The sequence below is a fragment of the Trypanosoma brucei genome, chromosome 9 (assembly GCF_000210295.1).
Source record: "Trypanosoma brucei gambiense DAL972 chromosome 9, complete sequence".
In the NCBI taxonomy this organism is placed as follows: domain Eukaryota; phylum Euglenozoa; class Kinetoplastea; order Trypanosomatida; family Trypanosomatidae; genus Trypanosoma; species Trypanosoma brucei.
The window spans coordinates 918,178-939,528 of NC_026742.1; the positions used below are offsets into that span (position 1 = coordinate 918,178).

General features: G+C 41.6%; 9 protein-coding genes across 9 annotated transcripts; all 9 read right to left on the minus strand.

Annotated features, from left to right (window-relative positions):
* Positions 1–1,185: 1,185 nt before the first annotated feature.
* TbgDal_IX4060 (adenosine transporter, putative) lies at positions 1,186–2,574 on the minus strand (the record flags this gene model as incomplete). Its single annotated transcript, XM_011778294.1, has 1 exon — positions 1,186–2,574. One exon carries the CDS (start codon positions 2,572–2,574, stop codon positions 1,186–1,188), a length of 1,389 nt encoding a protein of 462 aa, XP_011776596.1.
* Positions 2,575–3,434: 860 nt separating this feature from the next.
* Positions 3,435–4,949, minus strand: TbgDal_IX4070 (hypothetical protein, conserved; the record flags this gene model as incomplete). The annotated part of the gene is made up of 1 exon (XM_011778295.1): positions 3,435–4,949. The coding sequence occupies one exon, from the start codon at positions 4,947–4,949 to the stop codon at positions 3,435–3,437; it is 1,515 nt and encodes a 504-aa protein (XP_011776597.1).
* A 3,029-nt stretch (positions 4,950–7,978) lies between these two features.
* TbgDal_IX4080 (hypothetical protein, conserved) lies at positions 7,979–9,019 on the minus strand (the record flags this gene model as incomplete). Its single annotated transcript, XM_011778296.1, has 1 exon — positions 7,979–9,019. The coding sequence occupies one exon, from the start codon at positions 9,017–9,019 to the stop codon at positions 7,979–7,981; it is 1,041 nt and encodes a 346-aa protein (XP_011776598.1).
* A 1,214-nt stretch (positions 9,020–10,233) lies between these two features.
* TbgDal_IX4090 (hypothetical protein, unlikely) lies at positions 10,234–10,617 on the minus strand (the record flags this gene model as incomplete). Its single annotated transcript, XM_011778297.1, has 1 exon — positions 10,234–10,617. One exon carries the CDS (start codon positions 10,615–10,617, stop codon positions 10,234–10,236), a length of 384 nt encoding a protein of 127 aa, XP_011776599.1.
* Positions 10,618–10,839: 222 nt separating this feature from the next.
* TbgDal_IX4100 (conserved hypothetical protein, unlikely) lies at positions 10,840–11,274 on the minus strand (the record flags this gene model as incomplete). Its single annotated transcript, XM_011778298.1, has 1 exon — positions 10,840–11,274. The coding sequence occupies one exon, from the start codon at positions 11,272–11,274 to the stop codon at positions 10,840–10,842; it is 435 nt and encodes a 144-aa protein (XP_011776600.1).
* Positions 11,275–12,315: 1,041 nt separating this feature from the next.
* TbgDal_IX4110 (calpain-like cysteine peptidase, putative) lies at positions 12,316–14,886 on the minus strand (the record flags this gene model as incomplete). Its single annotated transcript, XM_011778299.1, has 1 exon — positions 12,316–14,886. The coding sequence occupies one exon, from the start codon at positions 14,884–14,886 to the stop codon at positions 12,316–12,318; it is 2,571 nt and encodes an 856-aa protein (XP_011776601.1).
* A 1,362-nt stretch (positions 14,887–16,248) lies between these two features.
* On the minus strand, positions 16,249–17,664 carry TbgDal_IX4120 (adenylosuccinate lyase, putative; the record flags this gene model as incomplete). Its single annotated transcript, XM_011778300.1, has 1 exon — positions 16,249–17,664. One exon carries the CDS (start codon positions 17,662–17,664, stop codon positions 16,249–16,251), a length of 1,416 nt encoding a protein of 471 aa, XP_011776602.1.
* Positions 17,665–18,059: 395 nt separating this feature from the next.
* TbgDal_IX4130 (hypothetical protein, conserved) lies at positions 18,060–19,787 on the minus strand (the record flags this gene model as incomplete). The annotated part of the gene is made up of 1 exon (XM_011778301.1): positions 18,060–19,787. The coding sequence occupies one exon, from the start codon at positions 19,785–19,787 to the stop codon at positions 18,060–18,062; it is 1,728 nt and encodes a 575-aa protein (XP_011776603.1).
* Positions 19,788–20,123: 336 nt separating this feature from the next.
* Positions 20,124–20,705, minus strand: TbgDal_IX4140 (60S ribosomal protein L11, putative; the record flags this gene model as incomplete). Its single annotated transcript, XM_011778302.1, has 1 exon — positions 20,124–20,705. The coding sequence occupies one exon, from the start codon at positions 20,703–20,705 to the stop codon at positions 20,124–20,126; it is 582 nt and encodes a 193-aa protein (XP_011776604.1).
* Positions 20,706–21,351: the final 646 nt, after the last annotated feature.

The following is a 21,351-nucleotide window of genomic DNA, read 5'->3' on the forward strand; positions in this document are numbered from 1 at the left end:
GCGGAAATAATACGTAAAAACATGGAAACACGAAAAAAAAAACAAGAAAAATAACATAACATAAAATAATATATAAAATAATAAATCAGTGCACAGGCTTACGTCATGCAACTGAAGAAAGAGAAACAAAGAGGAAAACATAAATAAACAAAAATATATTACATTTTTAATGTTTGAAAAAAAAAAATGTAAATGTAAATGTAAAATTAACAGATTTGCCGCACTTCGTGATGTTTACACACATAAATAAAAGCGGATGGGACGGATTGTGCATATGTTGGATCACCACGTGTGTTACGTTGAAGTTAGTTCATTAATTAAAATTATTAATCATTTAAAAGGAGAAAGAGAATTAATTTTTTTAAAATAAAAATAAATAAAAATAAAAAGACAAAATAAAATAAAATAAACAAAACAAACAAACAAACAGGAGGGATTGTACCGTTACTTGTTGATAACCATAGTAACAATAATATTAATAATAATATTAATAATTGTTTAACCATAGTTACTAATAATTGTTAATAAAAGCAGGGCTGGCGGTAACGAGTAAATGAATGAATGGAGATTGCAAAAAATTTGAGAGGTGCGCACATTTGTGGGCGGGGGGGAGGGGGGAAAAAAAATAAATAAAAATACGTCCACACGAGTACACGCAAGTGACTTTTTCTCTTTCCCTCTTTTGTTTTTTTTTATTTATTATTCATTCTTTGTCTTCTTCCCTCTCTCTCTATCTCTCTCTCTCTCTCTCTGCACACACACACACACACAAAAAAAAAAGAAACAAAAACGTAAAGAAAAAAACAAAAAGTGACCCGTCCCCTCATCGTTAATTTTACTCCACCGTTTTCTTCCTTCCGCTCCTCAAATACTCGCGTTACACCGATTAAATTTTTTTTTCCTACCCTTTTTCTTCTTTTTTTTTTTAAAAAAAACTCTCTTCCAGTTTCTTTCTCCTTCTTTCTTTCTTTCTTCTTGTCGTTTCCCTTTGTTAGCCGCTACCCTATACAACTTCTTAATCCGTCTTCCTTTTTTTCTATTTTTTCTTTTTTTTAAAAAAAAAAATAAGAAAAACCTTTTAACCAATTCAATAAACGTTTTGCTCTCATTTATTTTTTATTTTATGCCTTTTTTTTTCTTTTTCATTCATTCATTCATTTATTTATTACCTCCTCTTAGGGACAGTTATGATTCCGGAAGAGCCGTCATAACCGCCAGAGCCAACATGGAGCCGGCAAAGAGGCCGAGTAAAAGGGCCAAATTCCCACAAATGGCGGCAAGGGAGCGTTGACCCGCAGTTGTTAAAGAGCCGGTACGTGGCGCATAAATCATAGACATACCACCAAAATAACCATTTGTGAGACCCCAAAGAAGACAAAGAATATAAGGGAGTGCGGAACCGGGAATGATGCCGCGCACGCACAACACAAGCAGTGGAATGATCAACAAACGAGCGAACGTTCCGATAAGGACCACGATGGGCGATGGGCGCAGCTGCTTGAACTGAAGTACGAGGCGGGAGAGAAAGTCACCGAAGTTAAACATAGCGGCGGTGAGAGTTATGTACCATCCATCTTTCACTTCAACGGCGAAAAATACACCGGGGAAGACGAGGAGGGTAGCAAAAAATACGAAGAAACACGAGACCAACATGGGCCAAATGCGCTTCACCACAAACCACAAATTAGCATCGAGCATTTGTTGTGCGTTGGTGGTGCCATCAACCTGATCGGTATCCTTCATCTTATCCGGATCTTCGCTGACGTTCAGGACATTCATCTTGGAAGTTGACTTCTCCACCCGTTCGCCCTCCTCTCCGGCATTAGCTTCTTGGTCTGTAATGGTCTCTTGAACAGGTTCATTACTTTCCACTGCGCTCTCTTTCGCTGCAGCATGCCTAAACTCAGCGGCGTATTTTATCGCATAAGGATTCTTCGTTAGCAGAGCCAAAAGAACACAGGCAATCACCTGAATAAATATGACAATACCAAAGTATATCCTCGACTGAGTTAACATGCTGTCGAAGCTATCATCCATCGAAGCTTTAATAATGATAGACATGAGGGAAGTAATGAGCCCGGAAACACCAAGACCCCACACAATAGCCCCATAAAACCTCGTTGGAAACGGTCCCACCAGTGCCGCATTACTCGAGTCGCAAAGTGTTTTGGAAACACCACCAACCAAAGCAATAATTATAATAGTTGCTTTGGCGCCTGCTTCACTGGTATGGCACACGGTGATAAGTATAAGCGCAATAAGTTCTACAAGAGGAATAGTGAGGCCAAAGATAAGCCGGATCCGGATGGGGATTCGCCTTCCAACATTCGTCAGCATAAAAGTTTCCAGAAGCACCTGAGCACTAAACACTGCGGCGTTGTAGTACGTGAGTATGTTGTTCCAGAAATTCTCATTCTCTGTTTGAGCGTCCGAGCTTCCTTGTGCATACTTGTAGTATTCCGTAAAGAAGGCTGGTATGGAGTAAATGGCATTTGTCACCATCATCACCGACATCCCAAAAAAGATGAAGGTAACATAGACGACGAACTCAGAAAACGACTCAAACCCGAGCATGATTCTTGCTTAAATGACTCAGCTAGATGGTGAAGCGCACCCCTACAAATAGCATAAGACAACATAAACATAAAAGCAAAACAAATAATAAAAAAAAAAGTGGAAACATAACAACGTCAATAGGCAACAAGAGTGTGAGATTAGTACAATATCCATTATGCACATGATTCCGTAAGGAAATGATATGACAAGCAAAACACACCAAAAACTCAAGCACACACAAACACACAGGCAGACACATGCATATTTATATATATATATATATATATAATAAATATATATAAACAAACACTAGACAAAGGGGATACACAAAGAGGAGTACCAATTGTACTCACACGCACACGCATCGTGGAACCGAGTGCATAAAAACATTATCCTTTCTATTCACTGGGCTCATCCCCCCCCCCCATTTTTCCCCCCTAAAAGAGGGGAAAATAAAAGGAAAAAAGAAAACGATGAAAGGAACTTCAATAAAACCCACGAAGAACACGCAGTGGAAGATGAATGAGGTTTACTGCCGAACTGTTCTCTCGTTGTAAATATACCAAAACGCTCAAGCACTTTCGTCAGTTTGGCACCTCAGTAATAATGCGCGCAACGCAAGTAGAGAATAGTAAACAAAAAAAAAAAAGAAGGACAAATGGAAAAAAAAAAGAGGGAAAAACACACCCAACAAAAAGAGAGAGAGAGAAAAAAAAGAGAAAGGAACAACTAACACTCTTCTGATTTCAAAATGGACGTAGACAAGAGATGTGAAAGATACCTTTTAAAGGGCAGAACCCAAAACGAAACAAAACGAAACAAAACAACAGAGAAACAAACAAATGAATACTAAGGGACTGACCCTTGCGTTCTTGTGCCTACTTGGCACGTAGGTGCTGTTCAATCCACTCCAATTGCTCATCATCCAAACTATCCGCGTACGCACTGCTGCTCATTTCCCATGAACCATCATCATTATCATAAGCAAAATGACCGTGATCTGCGCTGTATTCGCTTTGAGACGCCAATACGGAGGAGAATTCATCTCCTTGTGCGTCTATATTGAGAGAGGATGAAGATGGCATGCGGTGACGTAGCAGGCGACGCGTTGCTACGGAGGGACCATTCACATCCCAATAACCCCCTGCGCAGTGGAAAAGTTCAACATTACTTGCACCTGCGTTGGATGAACCAAAGATACATTCCTGCCATTCCTGTCCAACAGATGCGGCATCTTCCTCTTCTTCACTCATCTGAAGCATATGGAGCATTTTTGCCTCATCTTGGGCTTCCGCGTCGGTGAATGGGATGCGCAGGTGTCGAATACCATCACCTTCACAACTATCTTCAACCCCTTCGGTTGTGTAGGGAATATCTTCAACACTGTCATCTTTCCCATCGCCGCATTGAACACACTGCTGGCAGCGTAAAGTATCAAAGGTTGGCGACGATGTAACTGGTTTAACTGAAGCAGGGATTATAGAACTGGTACTGCCAACTTTCGGCGTATCTGGGGACAAGCAACTCTCAGAGGTGGCAAGAGCCCCACCACCTCTGAATCCTGGTGGATGATACACCATTCCACCTCTTAATACAAGTGGAGTGCATGGAAACTCCAGTGAATGCGATTGTGCTCTCACATCCTCAACACTGCATGGGCTAACAATGCTGTCAATATACCGCTTTGATCCTTCGCAGGGAAACAAAGGAACACCATGTTCACACGTTGCTTGTGCCAAAGCGGGTGACTGAGGAGCAGTTCGCGAGAGAGGAAGAAAAGGTGCCGCATGTACGGACAGCCCTTTCCGACTCATTTCTGTTCGTAGAACCTCCCTATCGTCACCACTTCCAGGGCCGCTCGTTACACTTTGCGTTGTGATACCGCCATGTAGTCCAGTGGCTCGAAGAATCTGCGTAGGAGATAACAACGTACTAAACGCAGAAGCGCTCAGCGAGGAGGCCGGGGCGGCTTCTTCGGTTTCCTTCACTTCCTTAGCTGAACTCGAGAGGTCATCTGGCTTAAGTTGCTGAAGTGAGTTGAGTCTCCGTGTTGGCGTGAGTGGAACGTTACTTCTTTCCTTACCGACAGCAGCGGATTCACAATAAGGTGGGGATGCGAGACACACTGCGGCGGAAGTGTCGCTGGTGCTGATTTCAGTTGATTTACTGATATCCAAAGGGTTTCCTCGACTTGCACGCGTCGCAGCGCGCTTTTGCGTTGATTTCGGTGCCGAATTCCCTGCACGGCCTTGTTTACCTTTTGAAGCAGCTGCTAATGAACGTGACTGCCGGTGTTGGGGACGTCGGGCGGCTGGTCCTGAGCGTGGGTTTGCTTGTGTTTGAACCTTTGTTTGGCAATAAGGCGTCTTGTGTGTGGTTGTCGGTTGGTTCATTTTTTCAGTGGCGAAATAATACAATGATGATTCCGTGAAATCTATTTCTCTCCCACACACGCTAACTTTTGTCCGTCTTTTTTTTTCTTTTTACCTTTTGTCCAACGCCCAAAGCGCCTTGGATTCTTCACTGCAACACCTCCCCCAATAGGGAAATGTGCGGATATATATATATATATATATATGAGTGTGGTAAAAGTGATCGGATGGGCCCTTTTTTTCTTTTTTTTTTTGTGAAGAAACGAGGTCAACAATATTCAAATTCCTTTTATTTCTTCTTCTTTTCTCCTCCCCCCCCCTTCCAGCTTCCTTCAGATGAATGGTTAAAAAGAAGAGGACTGCCTGTTGTTTCAGTTTTTCCTTCACTTCACTTCGCCAGGTGAACACCGTCTTTTGGGTGCCTTTTTTTCCCTTCTTTTTGTTGTTGTTGGTGTTTGTGATGTTGGCTGTTTGCCGCCGCAACGGCTTACGCTAAACCGTGACTTTACTAATAAAGAAATTATAGAAAAGTGAAGACGATGGTATCAGCACGGAAAATATATATTTAAAAATAAATAAATATATATATAAATATAAATATATATGTCAACTCAGACAATAGAAGGGAGAGGCACACACACAGAGAGAAAGAGAGAGAAAGAAAGAGAGAGAAAAAAAAAAGAAAAAATAAAAAGGAGGAGGGGAAAAATACGAAGCAAAATTAAAAAGATGCAATGGTGACGCTTGTATGCGTTGTCACTGGAAACAACAACAACAACAACATAAACTGTTGTGGTAATAATAGCAGTGTATCAGGGCAAAGTAATTCATTTTTCTTTCTTTTTTTTTAAAAATTATTATTATATATTATTATTTCTCTCCCTAAAAGGGAAAAAAAAAAATAATAATAATAAAAAGAGAAAATGTTCAAATTTCTTTGCTTAGAAACGCGATTCAACAGACGATGGCGCACGAGAACATGCACATCGGCACAAACACAAATATAGCGCACAAGAGCCACGACAAAAAAGAAAAAAAAACGGACAACGAAAGACAACAGTCAAAAAAGTAAAAAAAAAAAAGATAGCGACCGAGATCACTAAATTATGTGCACTCCGGCTTTCAACGTGACCACTGCTGCTGACGTCGCTAAGTACTGTAAAAAAAAAAAAGCGGGTTGGCGATTACTGATGCAAATGAAAAAAAACCCTTAAAACAACAAAATTCACACGCAAAAACCGTCATCATTACTAAATCCATCATCACCACCAATCTTCTAACGTCGAAAAATAAAATAAAATAGAAAAGAGATATCTATCCGTCATATGATTCTTCTCGACAACGTTTTTCATTCATTCTTTCTTTCTTTCTTTTCTTTTCCTTTTCTTTTCTCCCTCCCATCACCCATCTTTATTTATTTTATTTTATTTTATTTCTTGTTTCATTTCTTTCTTTCATTCTCCACGTACCTATTGAAGGTACAGCATGTAATGGGATTTTTTTTTTAAAATAAAGCAACAAAAATAAACGTCCACAGATTTTTTCTTTCTTTCTTTTTTTTTTTGACTGGGTGGTGCCGTAACGGTGTGTTTCACTTTTATATATTTTTATTCCTTCGAATTTTTATTGTAATTACAAGTTGCAACCAACTGAGACGCACCTCCCACAAATCCATCACGGGTAATGTCATTCCTTTTATATATAAATATATAAATCCTTCTCATTCAAAGCCCTGCAAAAAACAACAACAACAACAACAACAACAACACAAAGAAAAATTGTTGTAACAATAATAATAATAATAATAATAATAATAATAATAATAATAATAATAATAATAATAATAATAATAATAATAATAATAATGGTAAACCAAAAATATTGAACCCGTAGAAGAAAAGCAAATAAAAACACACACAAACACATATGGAGACACACGCAAAGCAAAAGCAGATATGACAACAACACAACAACAAAATGTCGTGTGCTTTTCGTGTTAAATAAAATTCATGGCATGCAACAGTCCTCACGGAACAAAAGAAAAAGAAGAACAAAAAAGAAAAGAAAAGAAAAGAAACACCGGTAAAATAATATCAAACCAAAAATAAAAAATTAATGGCAACATTTTCAGTCATTGGTTTTGTCGTCTTTTATTTTATTTTATTTTCCTTTTCTCTTTTATTTTCCTTCTGTTCATTGTGTTTCTCTTTTTTGTTTCTTTTTCTTTTTTTTTAACCTTCAGACCTTCTGTATATATATAAATATCCTTCGTGAATCCTTCAGGGTGTCTCCATTATTTATTTTTCCCATTTGTTTCTTTGTTAGATGGTGTGAAGGAAGTTAGGGACGTAATAAAAATCATAAATTCTAAAAAAAGAAAATTGAAAATTCACAACACTTGCGTAGCGAATACTCTTGCCTTCGTTATCCCACAGCAATAACAAAAAAAAACGATCAATAAATAAATAAGCAAAACAAATCTTCACTTTCCTCTCGTGCACTTACGCGATTGACCCTTGAAGAAAAAAAGAAAGAAACCGAAAAAAAAAAACTAGCCATATGATTCTTCATGGATACCCTTCATATACATATACATGTAAATACATACATTCCTTTTCCTTTTTTTTTCCCCCGCCTCTTTTTCCCCTTCTCTCACTGTTGTGAGCTTTTATTATTATTATTACTATTATTATTATTATTACTGTTATTATTATTTTGCTTCATCGGCTTCACACAATCAAAAACTTGTAATTGACTTCAAGGCCTTTTTAAATTCCCCATCATCACTTGTTGCATTGTACTTTTAATCGTATCTTGCATCTCTACAACTCTGCTTGTATCCGAACGTTTGTATACATCTCTCCCTCAATATATATATATATATATATATATTTATATTTATTTACTTGTTTGGATTGTGATTAAAATAAAGACAAGGAAAAAAAGGAGAAAAACAACAACAAAAAAAAAAAACAAAAAAGAGAAAAATTCCTCCCTCCCACCCACTCACTCACCACGTCATTGATATGACATTTTGTTTTTGTTTTTGTTTACAACGACTCCCGAAGCTCTGCAACAATCGCTTTCGCCTCCTCATCGGAAGGACTTTCCTTAAGGGCGGCTTCTGCCACTTCTAACGCCTCTTGCATTTTTCCGCCATCCGCAAGTATGGCAGCTTTTGCTTTCAAAAGTGTTGCAACGGTCCGACCCCCGACATTACCGGCCGCATCCGCCTCCTCCGGTGGTGGGTTGCAAATAAGTGGATCGAGAAATTCCAGCGCCGCCGCATCACCCAACGTTTCACTCAACAAAAACGCCTTCTCGCGGATCAGTGTCGGGCGCGGGTGGAGCGAAATCGCACTCTCCAAAAGCGGAAGGAGCTCCTTACGTAATGCCTCAATTCGCATATCATCATTACTCTCAGCGATGTATTCCTTCAAAACCTCTATATGACGCTCTAAAGCAGTGATGCAGTTGCGGTTAGTTTCAAATGCCTCACTATATGCTTTCCGTGCTTCATCAGGGCAACCGGAGGCTTTGAGGGCATCACCCAACACAACATAACCCATATGAACACGGTCCCATGCGTGGTTGCATGCCAACTTAGCCGTTTCAACCGCTTCAGTAAACAATTCTGGCGTTTCTGGAGTTGCAGTTTTCAGTAACAACTCCGCTTGGTACGCATATGCACGTGTAATTGGTGCAGGCACAGCGGTGGCATTCGTAGAAGCGGTTTCCTTTTTTAAAAACGCTGTTAATTCCTCCAGAGCCGCCTGAGGACCACGTTCACACTCCAATGCTTTAATTTCCATTATTTTTGCCAGTTGTTGTTGTTGAGTAATAAGATATTTCTCAGCTGCAATGGAGAACTGCTCACGGGCATCCTCCAACTCTTCCAACTGCACCAAAATCTCACCTGTTGCATCCATGCAAGGCCCAACCTGAAACGGAGGTGCCGTTTCTGCTTTAAAGAGGAACAAACGCATTGCACCTAAAAGATAGTCCCGATCCCATAAGTCAAACCCTTCACCAATAGGCGTTTTGGCGAAGCGTTGCACGGTGGATTCGGTACGCACGCGTCCTTGTCTCATTTTCCCACCGTTATATTTTTCGATTTTGTGTTTATGTACGTGTTTGCTGCTGGCGAATGCGTAAGTATATGTTTTTTTTTTTTTTTGGTACGTCCTCCTTCTTCCTTCTTTTTATTTTTATTTTTTATTTGACGTATTTTCCTCCTTCGCGTTCTCTTCGCCTGACCGAGTAGCGTCACTGAACGGAATATTTAATAACTTTAAGCACTAAATCCTGCTTTTTCTATCTGCGCCTCTTTCCTGTGTTCTTGTAAAATTCTATTCCTGCTAATGCAGCAAAAAGACAAAACAAAAATTACACGTAAATCGTTACACAAGAACAAATAATAAGTGTATCAGCTTCACTAACTATTGGAGTATTTGTGCGTATATGTGTGCGTATATAAGGCTGCTTTGTTTATTTTTTATTTTTTTGCAGTTATGTGCTTTCCTTACCTGTTTGATCTTGCAAAATCTCCCCCTTTCTTGCGTCTGTTTATCGTCGTTTCCTTCCTTTAAAAAATAAATAAATGAAAATGAAAACAAAATGTGTAGATAATAAACCAGGCGGGATATATTAAAGAACCGACCAAAATAACGGATAGGTGTCAAACAACGGAACGGTACAAATGGGATGTGTTCGCACGTGATATATAAATATATATATTTATATATAACTACTTTTAGTGGCAAAACACGAGCACTCAACAAACCTTTAATGCAATACGCATACATACATACATACACAGACAGACAGACAGGTAGGCAAAAACAATACACGGTTATTTCTATATGTGTATATGTACATATTTATATGATGAAATATACGTATAACTTCACTCAATCATATAAATATGTACGTGTGTGCGCAAACTTCCTTCATTTTTTCCCCCTCTTCCATTTGAATCCGTTTCATGCCTTCAGTCAATGATATAAAACTATAAACACCACATCAGTTGGTGAGTTTCCACCAAATATACGTCACATGTTTCATTTCACGCATAATTTCTCCTCATTCCACTCCCCTCCCCCCCCTCCGCTTCCTCCTTTCGGGTTTTTATTTCCTTTTGCAATTCAAAATCATACAAACGTTTTTTTTTGTGTGTTTGTTCACTTCAAAGGTTGAAAGATTAAACAAATATGGCGAAGGGACGACATTTAATTTCACCTAAGTTGCGTTAAAAATCAACTACGCATTTGTATTTGTATTTGTATGTGCGTGTGTAATTGCGTGATCAATTCATATCATATTTTCCATTATTAATAATGGAATGTAAGAAGCTCACAACCCATAAACACAAACACACAAACACACAACAAAAAAAAAAAGAGAGTAGAGGTGAACAAACATTATGGCAGCAACAACTAGAAACAACAAAAAAACAAAAAAGATAAGAATTGCAGTTTAAAGAAGGAAAAGTAAAACAAAAATATAACAATGACATCACCATACCAACATCAACAGCAACATCATCATTGTTCCTCACTCTCATCGCCACGACAACAGCGACAAAGCAACTAGAAACAACAAGCAAACAAACACACAAATAAACAAAAACGGATACACTCCAGTAAAAATAAAAACAAAAAAGATTTCCTCCCCCTTTTTTTTCTTTCATTTCACCACCATCCAGTGATAATGTTAATAATGTTAATAATAATCATAATCATAATAATAATCATAACACCCGAGTCAAGTTTACCTCCTCACGTCACACTTTCCATACGAATTAATTTGGAAACAACACTCAACCGAGGGGGAAAGGGGGCTTTTTTTTTAAAAAAAAGGAAGAAATTATAAATAAATAAATAAATACATACATAAACGGCACTTAACGAAGTCAGTCAGAAGAAAAAACAAAACAAAACAAACAAACAAACGTAAAACATGTACATTTAAGGTTGAAATATAAAAAAAAAGGGTAAGGAGAACAACAAAAAAAATACAAAATCAAAGAGAGGAAAACTTCTTTTTTTTTTTCTTGGGAGGGTGCTGGTGTTGTTATTGAGAGGAGGGGGGTATATATATTTTTCCTTTTGATAGATGCCTCAGAAACTAAGAAAAGAAAAAGAGCGGGATAGACAGAGAATAAGCGACAGAGGTAGGAAAAAAGAAAAAGAAAAAAAAAGGAACATAAAACATAAAACATAACGGAAAAAAGTATGGAGACCATACACACACACAAAAAATATACACACACACACATATATATATATATATATATATGCACATTAAAGCTCGCTGTACGGTAATCACGTACCTGAAACATGAGCATTAGACGATGCCCATCACAGGCGCAAAAATTAAAAATACAAAACAAATAAATATGAAGAACACGTTAAAGACAGCAGCCATACCTCCCGTTACGTTTAAGGACTTTGGTTGCTTTGTGTTGTTGTTGTTGTTGTTGTTTCTCCCTTCTTTCTTACCCCATTGCCTATTACCTCTTCCCTTCTTTCTCTTTTTTTTCCCCCCCCCCACTTACCTCCCTTTTATCACTTATGCACTCGCATAAATAAATAAATAAATATATATATATATATATATGTACTCCTCCGCTTCGGAGTGATGGAACAAAAGGATGACGTTTGGTAAAATAATACATATATTTATAAGAATACTACAACTGGATATGTATATATGCATATATATTTTTGTCTTTTTTTAAAAAAAACTAATAAATCAGTATAAATAATGACGTCATCATGACCAAAATACACGTTTTCCTTTTCTCTCCCCCTCATATGCACATAAATATGCGTAACTGAAGAGGCGGAGTTCCGGCACTGAGAGTTAATGAAAACTAATTCCTTCTCATTTGTCATGACAGTTCCTCCTCCTCTCAGGGACTACACTCTTCCTATTGTCATCCTCCTCAAACTCGTAAAAAGGAAAAAAAAGAAAAAAATGATAACAACGACCCCCCCCCCCCCAAAAAAAAAAAAGAAAATGATTGTATCAACAATATTTACACTACCAATGGGATGATTCCTTACGCGTATAAACAGAGATATTTTCTTTGATTCGCTTACCTACTCCACACACACACACACACACTCACACACACTGTCATATCTGTGCGTCTCAGGCATAACAAACTCCTAACTTTGAACGTATGCAACTTCCCCTTCCTTTCCTTCAATTTGTCGCTATGGCTGAGGAAATAACCCCTTCCATTCCCTTGTCGTGGTTTAAAATTCTTTCCCTAATCATTTTATTGACATGAAGCACCTTTAGCATTTGGGAGCAGCCACCAGCGCAGTCGCGTGTGCTGCGTGAGGCTCATTCGTTCATCATATTAACCTTCATAAACCATTTAGGAAAAAGAGGAACCAACTAACTCTTCCACTAGTCCTTGAACGGGGACCCATTTCTGGTGAAGCACCTCCTCCACTGGAATGGAGTTGTTGGGAAATCGAGGGAAGTTCTCAAAAACCACATTGTCACCACTAATATATTTGAAGTCGACACCCGCACCACACCCATCCTCGTAAGCGAGAGGTTCCGAGCAACGAACACCGAGAACCACCGGAATCTCTGCTACGCCTCCTTCACCACCCGTTTTATTAGCCTTTTTTTTCTTCACAACATTGGCAAAATGTAAAGGGTTAACTTTATCCCTTAGATGCGTAAACCACGCTTTGCTGCCGCTCATGGTGTCCTCCAACTCCGCCATACGGGGAATGACGAGGTAAGGTGATTGTTCTGGTGTCAAATGACAAAACATTCCAATCTCCCGTGCCCTCACAAAGGTCCACTCTTCTGCTGATGGCTCTGCAGCGTTCATGGTGGTGTTTAGAATTACTCGATGTCTTCCATCTTCTTGTCCAGCTGCAGAGGATAAAGAAATCATCATTGGTGGATAATTATACTGATCGGCACCGGTGTTGGCATCATCTGATAAAACTCGATAGTCAACAGTAGAGAGAATAAAACAAACTCGCATGGGTTTAACCACACTCACTTCTAGAGCAAGAGAAGGTCTGCAGTCGTTGAACACGAGTGGCACCCGATAATCATAACCGGCCTCGTAGAAATGAACACCACCACCGTTGAAATATTTGAGTGCAGTCCGCCAGTCCATCCACACGTCAGTTTCTTCGTGCTGCTGATAGTTACACGCCTCAGCGATATCCGGATATTTGCTCCACTCACTGCTTCCCACAGACCACGGACCTTTCCAATTTGCACATTTTCCCCACACGTTTCGAACCCTCACAAGTTGTATATCGAGAGCTTGGGTAAATCCATGCACTGCTCTGACCGTGTAGGCATAACCAGGGACGAGGCCCGTTTCATCCATTAAACTTTTTGCATCAGTGCGGTTGCTTTGGGGGGTTGTAGCTTCATTTTTATCCGTTACAACGGCGCGGGAACCTCCGGCTGTGGTTAGTATAATCTGGTATCCACTTTTGTGGCAGCGTTGCAGTAGCTCGAACAGTTTCTTCCCACCATCGCGGAATGTAGTGGCAAACTCCTCATCGAGCCGCATGGTGGGGCATCCGCTCATGTCTGTGAGTGCATGAACAGGATCCCCAGAGCGTATCTTAGCATAGCAGCCGTGTAACTTTGCATATGCCTTCTCAAGGATGGCAGGCCACAACTCACAGGGGTCAGTGCTTCTACCGAACCTTGGCACCCCTGCAACAGACGGGAGGTAATCGTCCACAATAACGCTGTTCCACAAACCATTTTTATTAACCGTCAGACGGTATCCCCCAACCGCACGCTCATCTCTCGCCCTCGCCGCACTGAAAGGGTGCCGAAACATGCGCACGAGTTCTTCAGGCATCTCAGCCATTGTCGCTATGGCACACATGAGCCAACAGTCACCAAGTTCACCATGCCGCACATCACCTGGAATAATGGGATTGCGAAACAGTCGAATCTGATCCACCATCCATGGGTTGACGTACATGCGCGGGCGTGACCAGGGAAGGGGACGTAAATCCTTGTGGTTATTGTTGGAGATGGATGACTGCTGTGGCAAAAATTCTAAATCAACAAATGGTGTGTTATACTTCACGCATGTTGCCAAAACCTTCGCCGCATCACATTGGTTTCCAACATGCTCCTTCACTCCCATTAGCTCCACCTCGATTACGTTTCGGTAGTTAGTATCACGCCGCTCGCATAAATATGTATCAGAAAGAGGTATGGCACTGAACTTGCTATTGAAACCATTTATAAGACCCTTAACAAATAACTCCGTCTCTGTGGGATAAACGACGACTTCCGCTACTGTAACGCCATCCTCATCGGTCCTTAATTTAGTTCTCCCCAATGCCTCTATATTTGAGTACTTGCTGAACGAACACGAAACAAGCACTTCAAAGTCGAGTGTGTCATTATAAAATGCCCAAATCTTCTCCTGCCGATCAACTATGCGGTAGAGAATCCCGGGTTCCTGAAAACACGATATGATTTCGCCCTTTAGGGTTGGTGTACCATTCACAAATTCGACTTCAGGCGATTCCTCCGCCACGCTACTGAAAACCGGATCCCGCAACGTTGCAACATCAAATTCATCCTCTTCGTCACCGTAAAGCGGTGGAAGAGCAAATGGCTCCCACCCCACTGGTTGCTGTTGCGGAATTTTTTTACGCTTCACAACGTAATCGCGATATGACATCGATGTCTGCGCGCCAGCCCCAGTGCCTAATGATTGATGGAGTAAGTCCTGTTCAACTCCATTAGCACATCCATCATTATGGGAAGTGTCATCTGTAGGTTTTTTTTCCATTGTTGAATCGGCATCTGAAGAATCAGAGAAGGCGCTTTCTTTGGCTGCGCTCAACAGTTCTGTGGGCGGGTCGGAAATATCAGCTGCACTGCAACGGCCATTTTCAGGGCTTATATCTTCTCCATCTGCTGATGCCTGCATCATTCTTTTTTTTTCTTTTCCTTTCTTTTCCTTTCCTTTGCTTTGCTTTGATTTCAATTTAACTTTACTTCGCAAACAGAAACCCTCTCCTTCAAATTCTCTATGGGTCTTTTTGTTATCTTCTGGTATTGTTTTACCTCTTGTCCTACCTTTCAAACACTCAAAAGAGTGGGACCTTTGCGGGAAGGGGAAGAAAGAAGATCAGTGAAGGAAAAGAAAAAAAAAACACACACAAGAGAAAAGCAAAGTACATAAAAATGAAAAAATAATTGCGAAAAGAAGTGTTCCATCCTCTCACACGCACTCACGGTTTTTCTCTCACATTCCCCTCCAATCCTTTCTCAGTGGATTATTATTTATTTTTCTTTTTTTTTTTTGGGAGGGGATGCAAAAAATTCTAAAAGATTAGCTTAACAACCATTGGATACAATAACACTCCTCTCATATAATCGAGAGAACGTCTGTGTGATCTTAAATACATTTGGTGAAAAAGGTTTGAATATTTATTGTTTTTTTTTTAAATAAAAAAAACGGAAAAAACTAACAAACAAACAAAATGTCTACTGCCTTATTTTCTCATCTCACTCTCAATTACATGGAGGCCTATTTAATTTTTCCCCTTCATTTGTGATGTGACGCTCGAGGGGGGGGGGAATGGCGGTTTTTCACAACCTTTTTTTGTTTTGTTTTTGTTTTTTGTTTTTTGTTTTTTTTATATTTTTTGAGGGGTGTGGTGGAAAGTGGTGAAAGGAGGTTTGCGGAGGTCCTCTGTTTTACCCGCTGCTTTAACTGGCGGATTGCTTGAGCTGAGGCACGCCAACACAACGCAACCACGAGAGTCTCCACCTCCTGTGTAAACAAAAAAAAAAGTAAAAAAAAAACGTATCCATCGAAGAGTGAAGCCGAAAAAAAAAGGGAGGGGTCAAAAGAATCGGTGGATACAAATAGGGGGGAAGGCGGGAGGGAAGGGGCATCATAAAAGAAAAATACAAATAAATACAAGAGAAGTGAAGTGAAGTAAAGTGAAGGAGTTATATTGGGTTGCTCACAATCGTGACTTCAACCAAAATAAAAAAACCAACAAAAATGGCATTGTAGCGGTGGATGCACCGGTGAAAATAGTGGTAGTAATAATAATAATAATAATGGTGGAACAACGATAACGAAAAAAAAAACAACAACACAAGAAGCTTTGCTCACATTTTCCTACATCAAAACTTCTTCATTTTATACACATCTAAACAAAAACTCTCCACCTCTCCCATTTCTTCCCTAACACCTGCTCACTGACTCACTGAAATTTTCACCGACATGCCCCTCGCGTCACATCCACAAAAATAATTTCAACAAGGACTACAAGGAACTTTATTTGGCACTGAAGCGAGGAACGTACCCTACGTAGGTGAAGGGAGTTATTGCGAGCAATTCGGCCCGTACATCATCTGATATATCGGTGAGGCCATTGATGAAATTGCGTACCTGTTCCTCTGTTACGTCAGTGTTGCCTTGGGTCAACTTTTTAAGGGTTTCGTACGGCTTTGGGTAACACTCCCGACGCAGAACTGTTTGAATGCCCTCGGCTACAACTGCCCAGTTGGATGACAACTCTCTACTGATAGTCTCCCGTGAAATCATTAACTTCTCCAGTCCTTGAGAAATCGAAGCAAACGCGACACATGCATGACCAATAGGAACACCGAGGTTCCGTAAAACTGTGCTGTCCGTAAGATCACGCTGCAGACGCGAAATGGGAAGCTTTGATGCAAAGAAGTTCAGCAGAGCGTTGCTCAACGCGAGGTTTCCTTCAGCATTTTCAAAGTCGATGGGATTCACTTTATGGGGCATCGTGCTGCTCCCCACTTCTCCTTCCTTCACCTTCTGCTTGAAGAATCCCATAGAGATGTACTGCCATACATCACGGCACATATCAATGAGAATAACGTGCAAACGGGCGCATGCATCGCACAGCGCGGCCAAATGGTCATAATTCTCAATTTGCGTGGTGGCTTGCTGTCGTTTCAGTCCGAGATATTTGGCCAGAAACATATCAGCAAAGGCGCGCCAGTTCACAGATGGATATGCCACTAGGTGAGCGTTGAAGTTTCCGGTGGCACCTCCAAATTTTCCAGTCGTGGGTACTTCACACAGTTGTCGCCGTTGCTCGCGTAGCCGCTCTATCCAAACCACAAACTCCTTCGCGAGGTTTGTTGGCGAAGCGGGTTGACCATGCGTCCGAGCGAGCATCGGTACATCCCAATCAACAAGCTTTGAGGTAAGTGAGCCAATGATCCCATCGAGTGCAGGGAGGTACAAGGTTACAATAGCATCACGAATCATCATTGGAATCGCCGTATTGTTTATGTCCTGTGATGTCAAACCGAAGTGCACAAACTCAGTGACGTGACTAAGTCCACAAGTATCCATACGTTCCTTGATAAAGTACTCCACGGCTTTGATATCATGGTTGGTTACGCGCTCCAACCTCTTGATTTCCTCTGCACTACTAACAGAAAAGCAATCCAGTGTGATTTTGCGCAGCTTCTGCAGCTGCTCATCAGTCACACTTCGTAATGGAACAATGGTGGGCACATCCTTACAGAGCGCCGTGAAGTATTCAACCTCCACCAACACCCGGTATCTAAAGAACCCATACTCAGAAAAGAAGGCCCGTAGCGCCTTCGTTTGACGTTTGTATCTACCGTCCAGTGGCGAGAGAGCGAAGAGGGGATTATCCACGGAATAATCCACACCGTTTAAGTCGGATGGTGAACCCTTCTCCATCCTTTCTTTTTGTTTTTTGTGTTACCCTTAACCACAGTAAGAATATATAAAGTAAAAGGAGTTGTACCCTAACTAAAAGTTCCTTTACACGTTTGTTACTATCGTGGCCCAAACGAAGCACGAAAGGTTATCAGTGAAAGTGAAAAAGAAAAGATGAAAGAGAGAGAGAGAGAGGATCATAGAAAATGTATGTGAGCAGTCGAGGATGGTCGCGTTAGTCATGTGTTGCGGCCGCTGCACTTGTGCCACAAAACCACAAGCTGGGCAAAAGAGAAAAAAAAAAGAAGTAATTCACTGAATACAGTGAAGCAACAGCTACGCTAATGCAACTGGCTTTTTTTTTGTATTCAATCTCACTTCTTCCCACCCACCCCTCCACTACATCGTGGAGTCAATTACATAAGTATTCCAGATACATCGCTGGAAAATACGTCCTCCGGCCCGAACTTGACTCTGAAATCGAAAGAAACTCGCATGATAGCGGAGAAGTCGGGGGGTTCGCAATATGGCGTTGTGGAAAACTGGAGCAGGTTGTCATCAGAAAGTAACCGGATAGTAACACTTGGATTTAGTTTTTCCCACCTGCAGCGCCGTACCAATATTGGGCAGTGGCACCGCCCCTGTACAACACCACCATCGCTGTCATCCTCAAACCTGCGCCGCATAAATAAGGCAACATATTCCAAAAGCGAAATGGCTTTACAACAACCCTCGTCAGTTGCAGCCTTCACAGAGAGGTATGCCGCAACTCGATCCGTGAGTGGGCCGCTGGACACCGTCAGTAAACCTTCGCTTCGTAGTGGACATGTCCAACGATATGAAGCTGAAATCAAACTGTGGCGGAGTGCGGCCAGAGGATAGTCGCGTGTTTGTGGCTTTACCGCGACAGGCCAACAACCGCCTCCACCCACATCTATTAACAGCCCCCAGCTGATTGTACAGAAATATAACACGCCCTCTTTTCCCAAATGCCAGGGACGCGGTACTGTGTTGAAACTCCAGAAACATAAACCATCCTCACGAAGTCGATGCGCTACTTGTATCGGTTTTGTCATCAGTTTCCTTCCGGTGCTGTGGGAGGAATTAGCCAGTACATCCCACAAACAGAATGACGGCATTAAGAGACAATTCCCCGCCTCCTCTGAGCCAAAAAACGCGGTGAAGAGTGTGTAGAGGATAGATGTCGAATCGTCTGACCCGTAGACACCACCGACTACAAACCACTCAACCAGAAACAATGGAGGAACCGCACTTTCGTCTGAATCCACGTTTTGTAAACCACCAAAACGATACAATGACGAAATGGTCCGCTCTGCTGAGTCCAACACTTCATCACTCTCATCACTCGCGGCGGCGTAAAACCATGCGGGTAGTGCCACCTCCCAGAGTGCGTTATAAAGTTGAACCTCCATTCCTCTGCTTTTATCAAAGTGGCACATTGCCGCAGTAAAAGTTTCGCAACATCGTGTGATACTCCCTACCTCATCTGGTGCAGTATGTTGCATGGCTGACATTACCTTGCACCTAAATGCGGGGTTGAGCCCAACTCGGCACGCCACAATAACACACGAAGTGGCATCCGGGCTCATAATATACGAACGGCGGTGGTTCCTTACTTTCGGGTTCGGAGAGAATATCGATAAACCGCACTCGGACTGCAATACAGTCATGACATCCGGTGCTCCACCGTTGATCCAAAACGTATTCTGGAAACATTGCGGTTGTGGCTGCTCCGTGCAACCAGATGGACCGGGGGTTTCCCTCACCTTCCTCAATTGTGCCTGCCCAAGCGGCTCCGAATCAAGAAGAAATTGCGGAGGTTCAGTAGGGTATTCAGATAATTTATCCGGAAGTGGGTGAAGGAACAGTGAGGGTCTCGGGAAGATCTCTTCTGTATTAATATTTATTGCATCCCCATCATGAGTTGTTGCGCCGTACATGGAAGCGGCACCTTCTGCAGATGAAAAACCAACTACTTCGCACCGCTTTCTCACATAACGTTGCATGGCACTCGCCGATATTGCAATCGCATAGTTGATGACCCTGGTCTCATTCACATTCGCGTCATCGAGCCCCTCACGCATCCGCTGAACTTCCGAAGCAGTCACATTATCAAAGGGCATACCTTTTTCCAATATTCCTTTCACCTCCTATTGCACGAATGCTAATGATCCGCTACGTAGTACATACACGCTACTTCATCAACCAAAAAATAAAATAAAAGATAACAAGCAAAAGAACGGAAAGGAGGTGAAAGTAACTGAAAAGGTGGTATTTGGGGACGTAAAGAAGAATAAAAACAAAGGCACAGGGCCGTAACCAACAGCCAACGGAGAAGCTGTCAAGGGGGGCGTGCAACTGAAAAAAAAAATGTTACAAAAGAAAATAGAAATGATAAAGGGCACAGTATGACTCAGGGAAAAGGCCCCTCCAATAGGTGGAGGCAACCCTTAAAGGTCTTAACGGCGGCGACGGCGAACCATCGACTTCTTTTTCTTGGCTTGGAAAATAATACCGTCATGTACCTTCTCGAACCACTTCATGGCCTCCTCCTTACGGACACGGTGGTTGAAGCCCACACGGCTAACCCTGCGCTTCCGGTGCGCCACGCGCTCACCGCGGCGGCCGAGAACGACGTAGAAGTCCATACCATAGATACCGGTAGACGGATCATATTTGATACCAAGATCAATATGCTCTGAGATACCGAAGCCAAAGGAACCTGTGTCAGAGAAGTTGTAGCTCTTTAGCTCAAACTCCTTAACCTTCAGACCCTTTTCCAGTAGTTCCTCAGCCTTCTTGCCACGCACAGTGCAGTGCACGGCGATCTTTTCGTTACGCCGGATACCAAACGTACGGACCGTTAATCGCGCGCGGGACAGAACGGGAGTCTGTTCGCAGAGTTGCTCGAGCACCTTCGATGCACGGGTGAGACGATCACCAGATTCACCCACGCAAATGTTAATGCAGAGCTTCTTTACGACAATCTCCCGCATCGGGTTTGCCGCCTTCTTCTCAGCGCTCACCTTTGCCTCAGCCATTGTCAAGAACGGAGGCTATCCCTTTCTACAGCCACTACATGCGCAGGACAGTGGAGGGAGTGCATTACGGTAAAGTTCAAACCAATAAATAAATAAGGGTGCGGTTGTATGTGTATGGGGGGGGAGGGGAGGAGGGAGGAAAGAAACAACCAATTCAACTATAAAGCAGAAGGGTCTTCCGACAGCAATCACGTGAAACATACCAATTAAGAGCAACAATAGAAAATAACACATGTATCCACAACTATATCCTGTGGATACATGCTAGAACGTTGCGATTATTAAAAATTTGACAAAACGTAGTATCCACAACTTCGCACCGCTTTCTCACATAACGTTGCATGGCACTCGCCGATATTGCAATCGCATAGTTGATGACCCTGGTCTCATTCACATTCGCGTCATCGAGCCCCTCACGCATCCGCTGAACTTCCGAAGCAGTCACATTATCAAAGGGCATACCTTTTTCCAATATTCCTTTCACCTCCTATTGCACGAATGCTAATGATCCGCTACGTAGTACATACACGCTACTTCATCAACCAAAAAATAAAATAAAAGATAACAAGCAAAAGAACGGAAAGGAGGTGAAAGTAACTGAAAAGGTGGTATTTGGGGACGTAAAGAAGAATAAAAACAAAGGCAC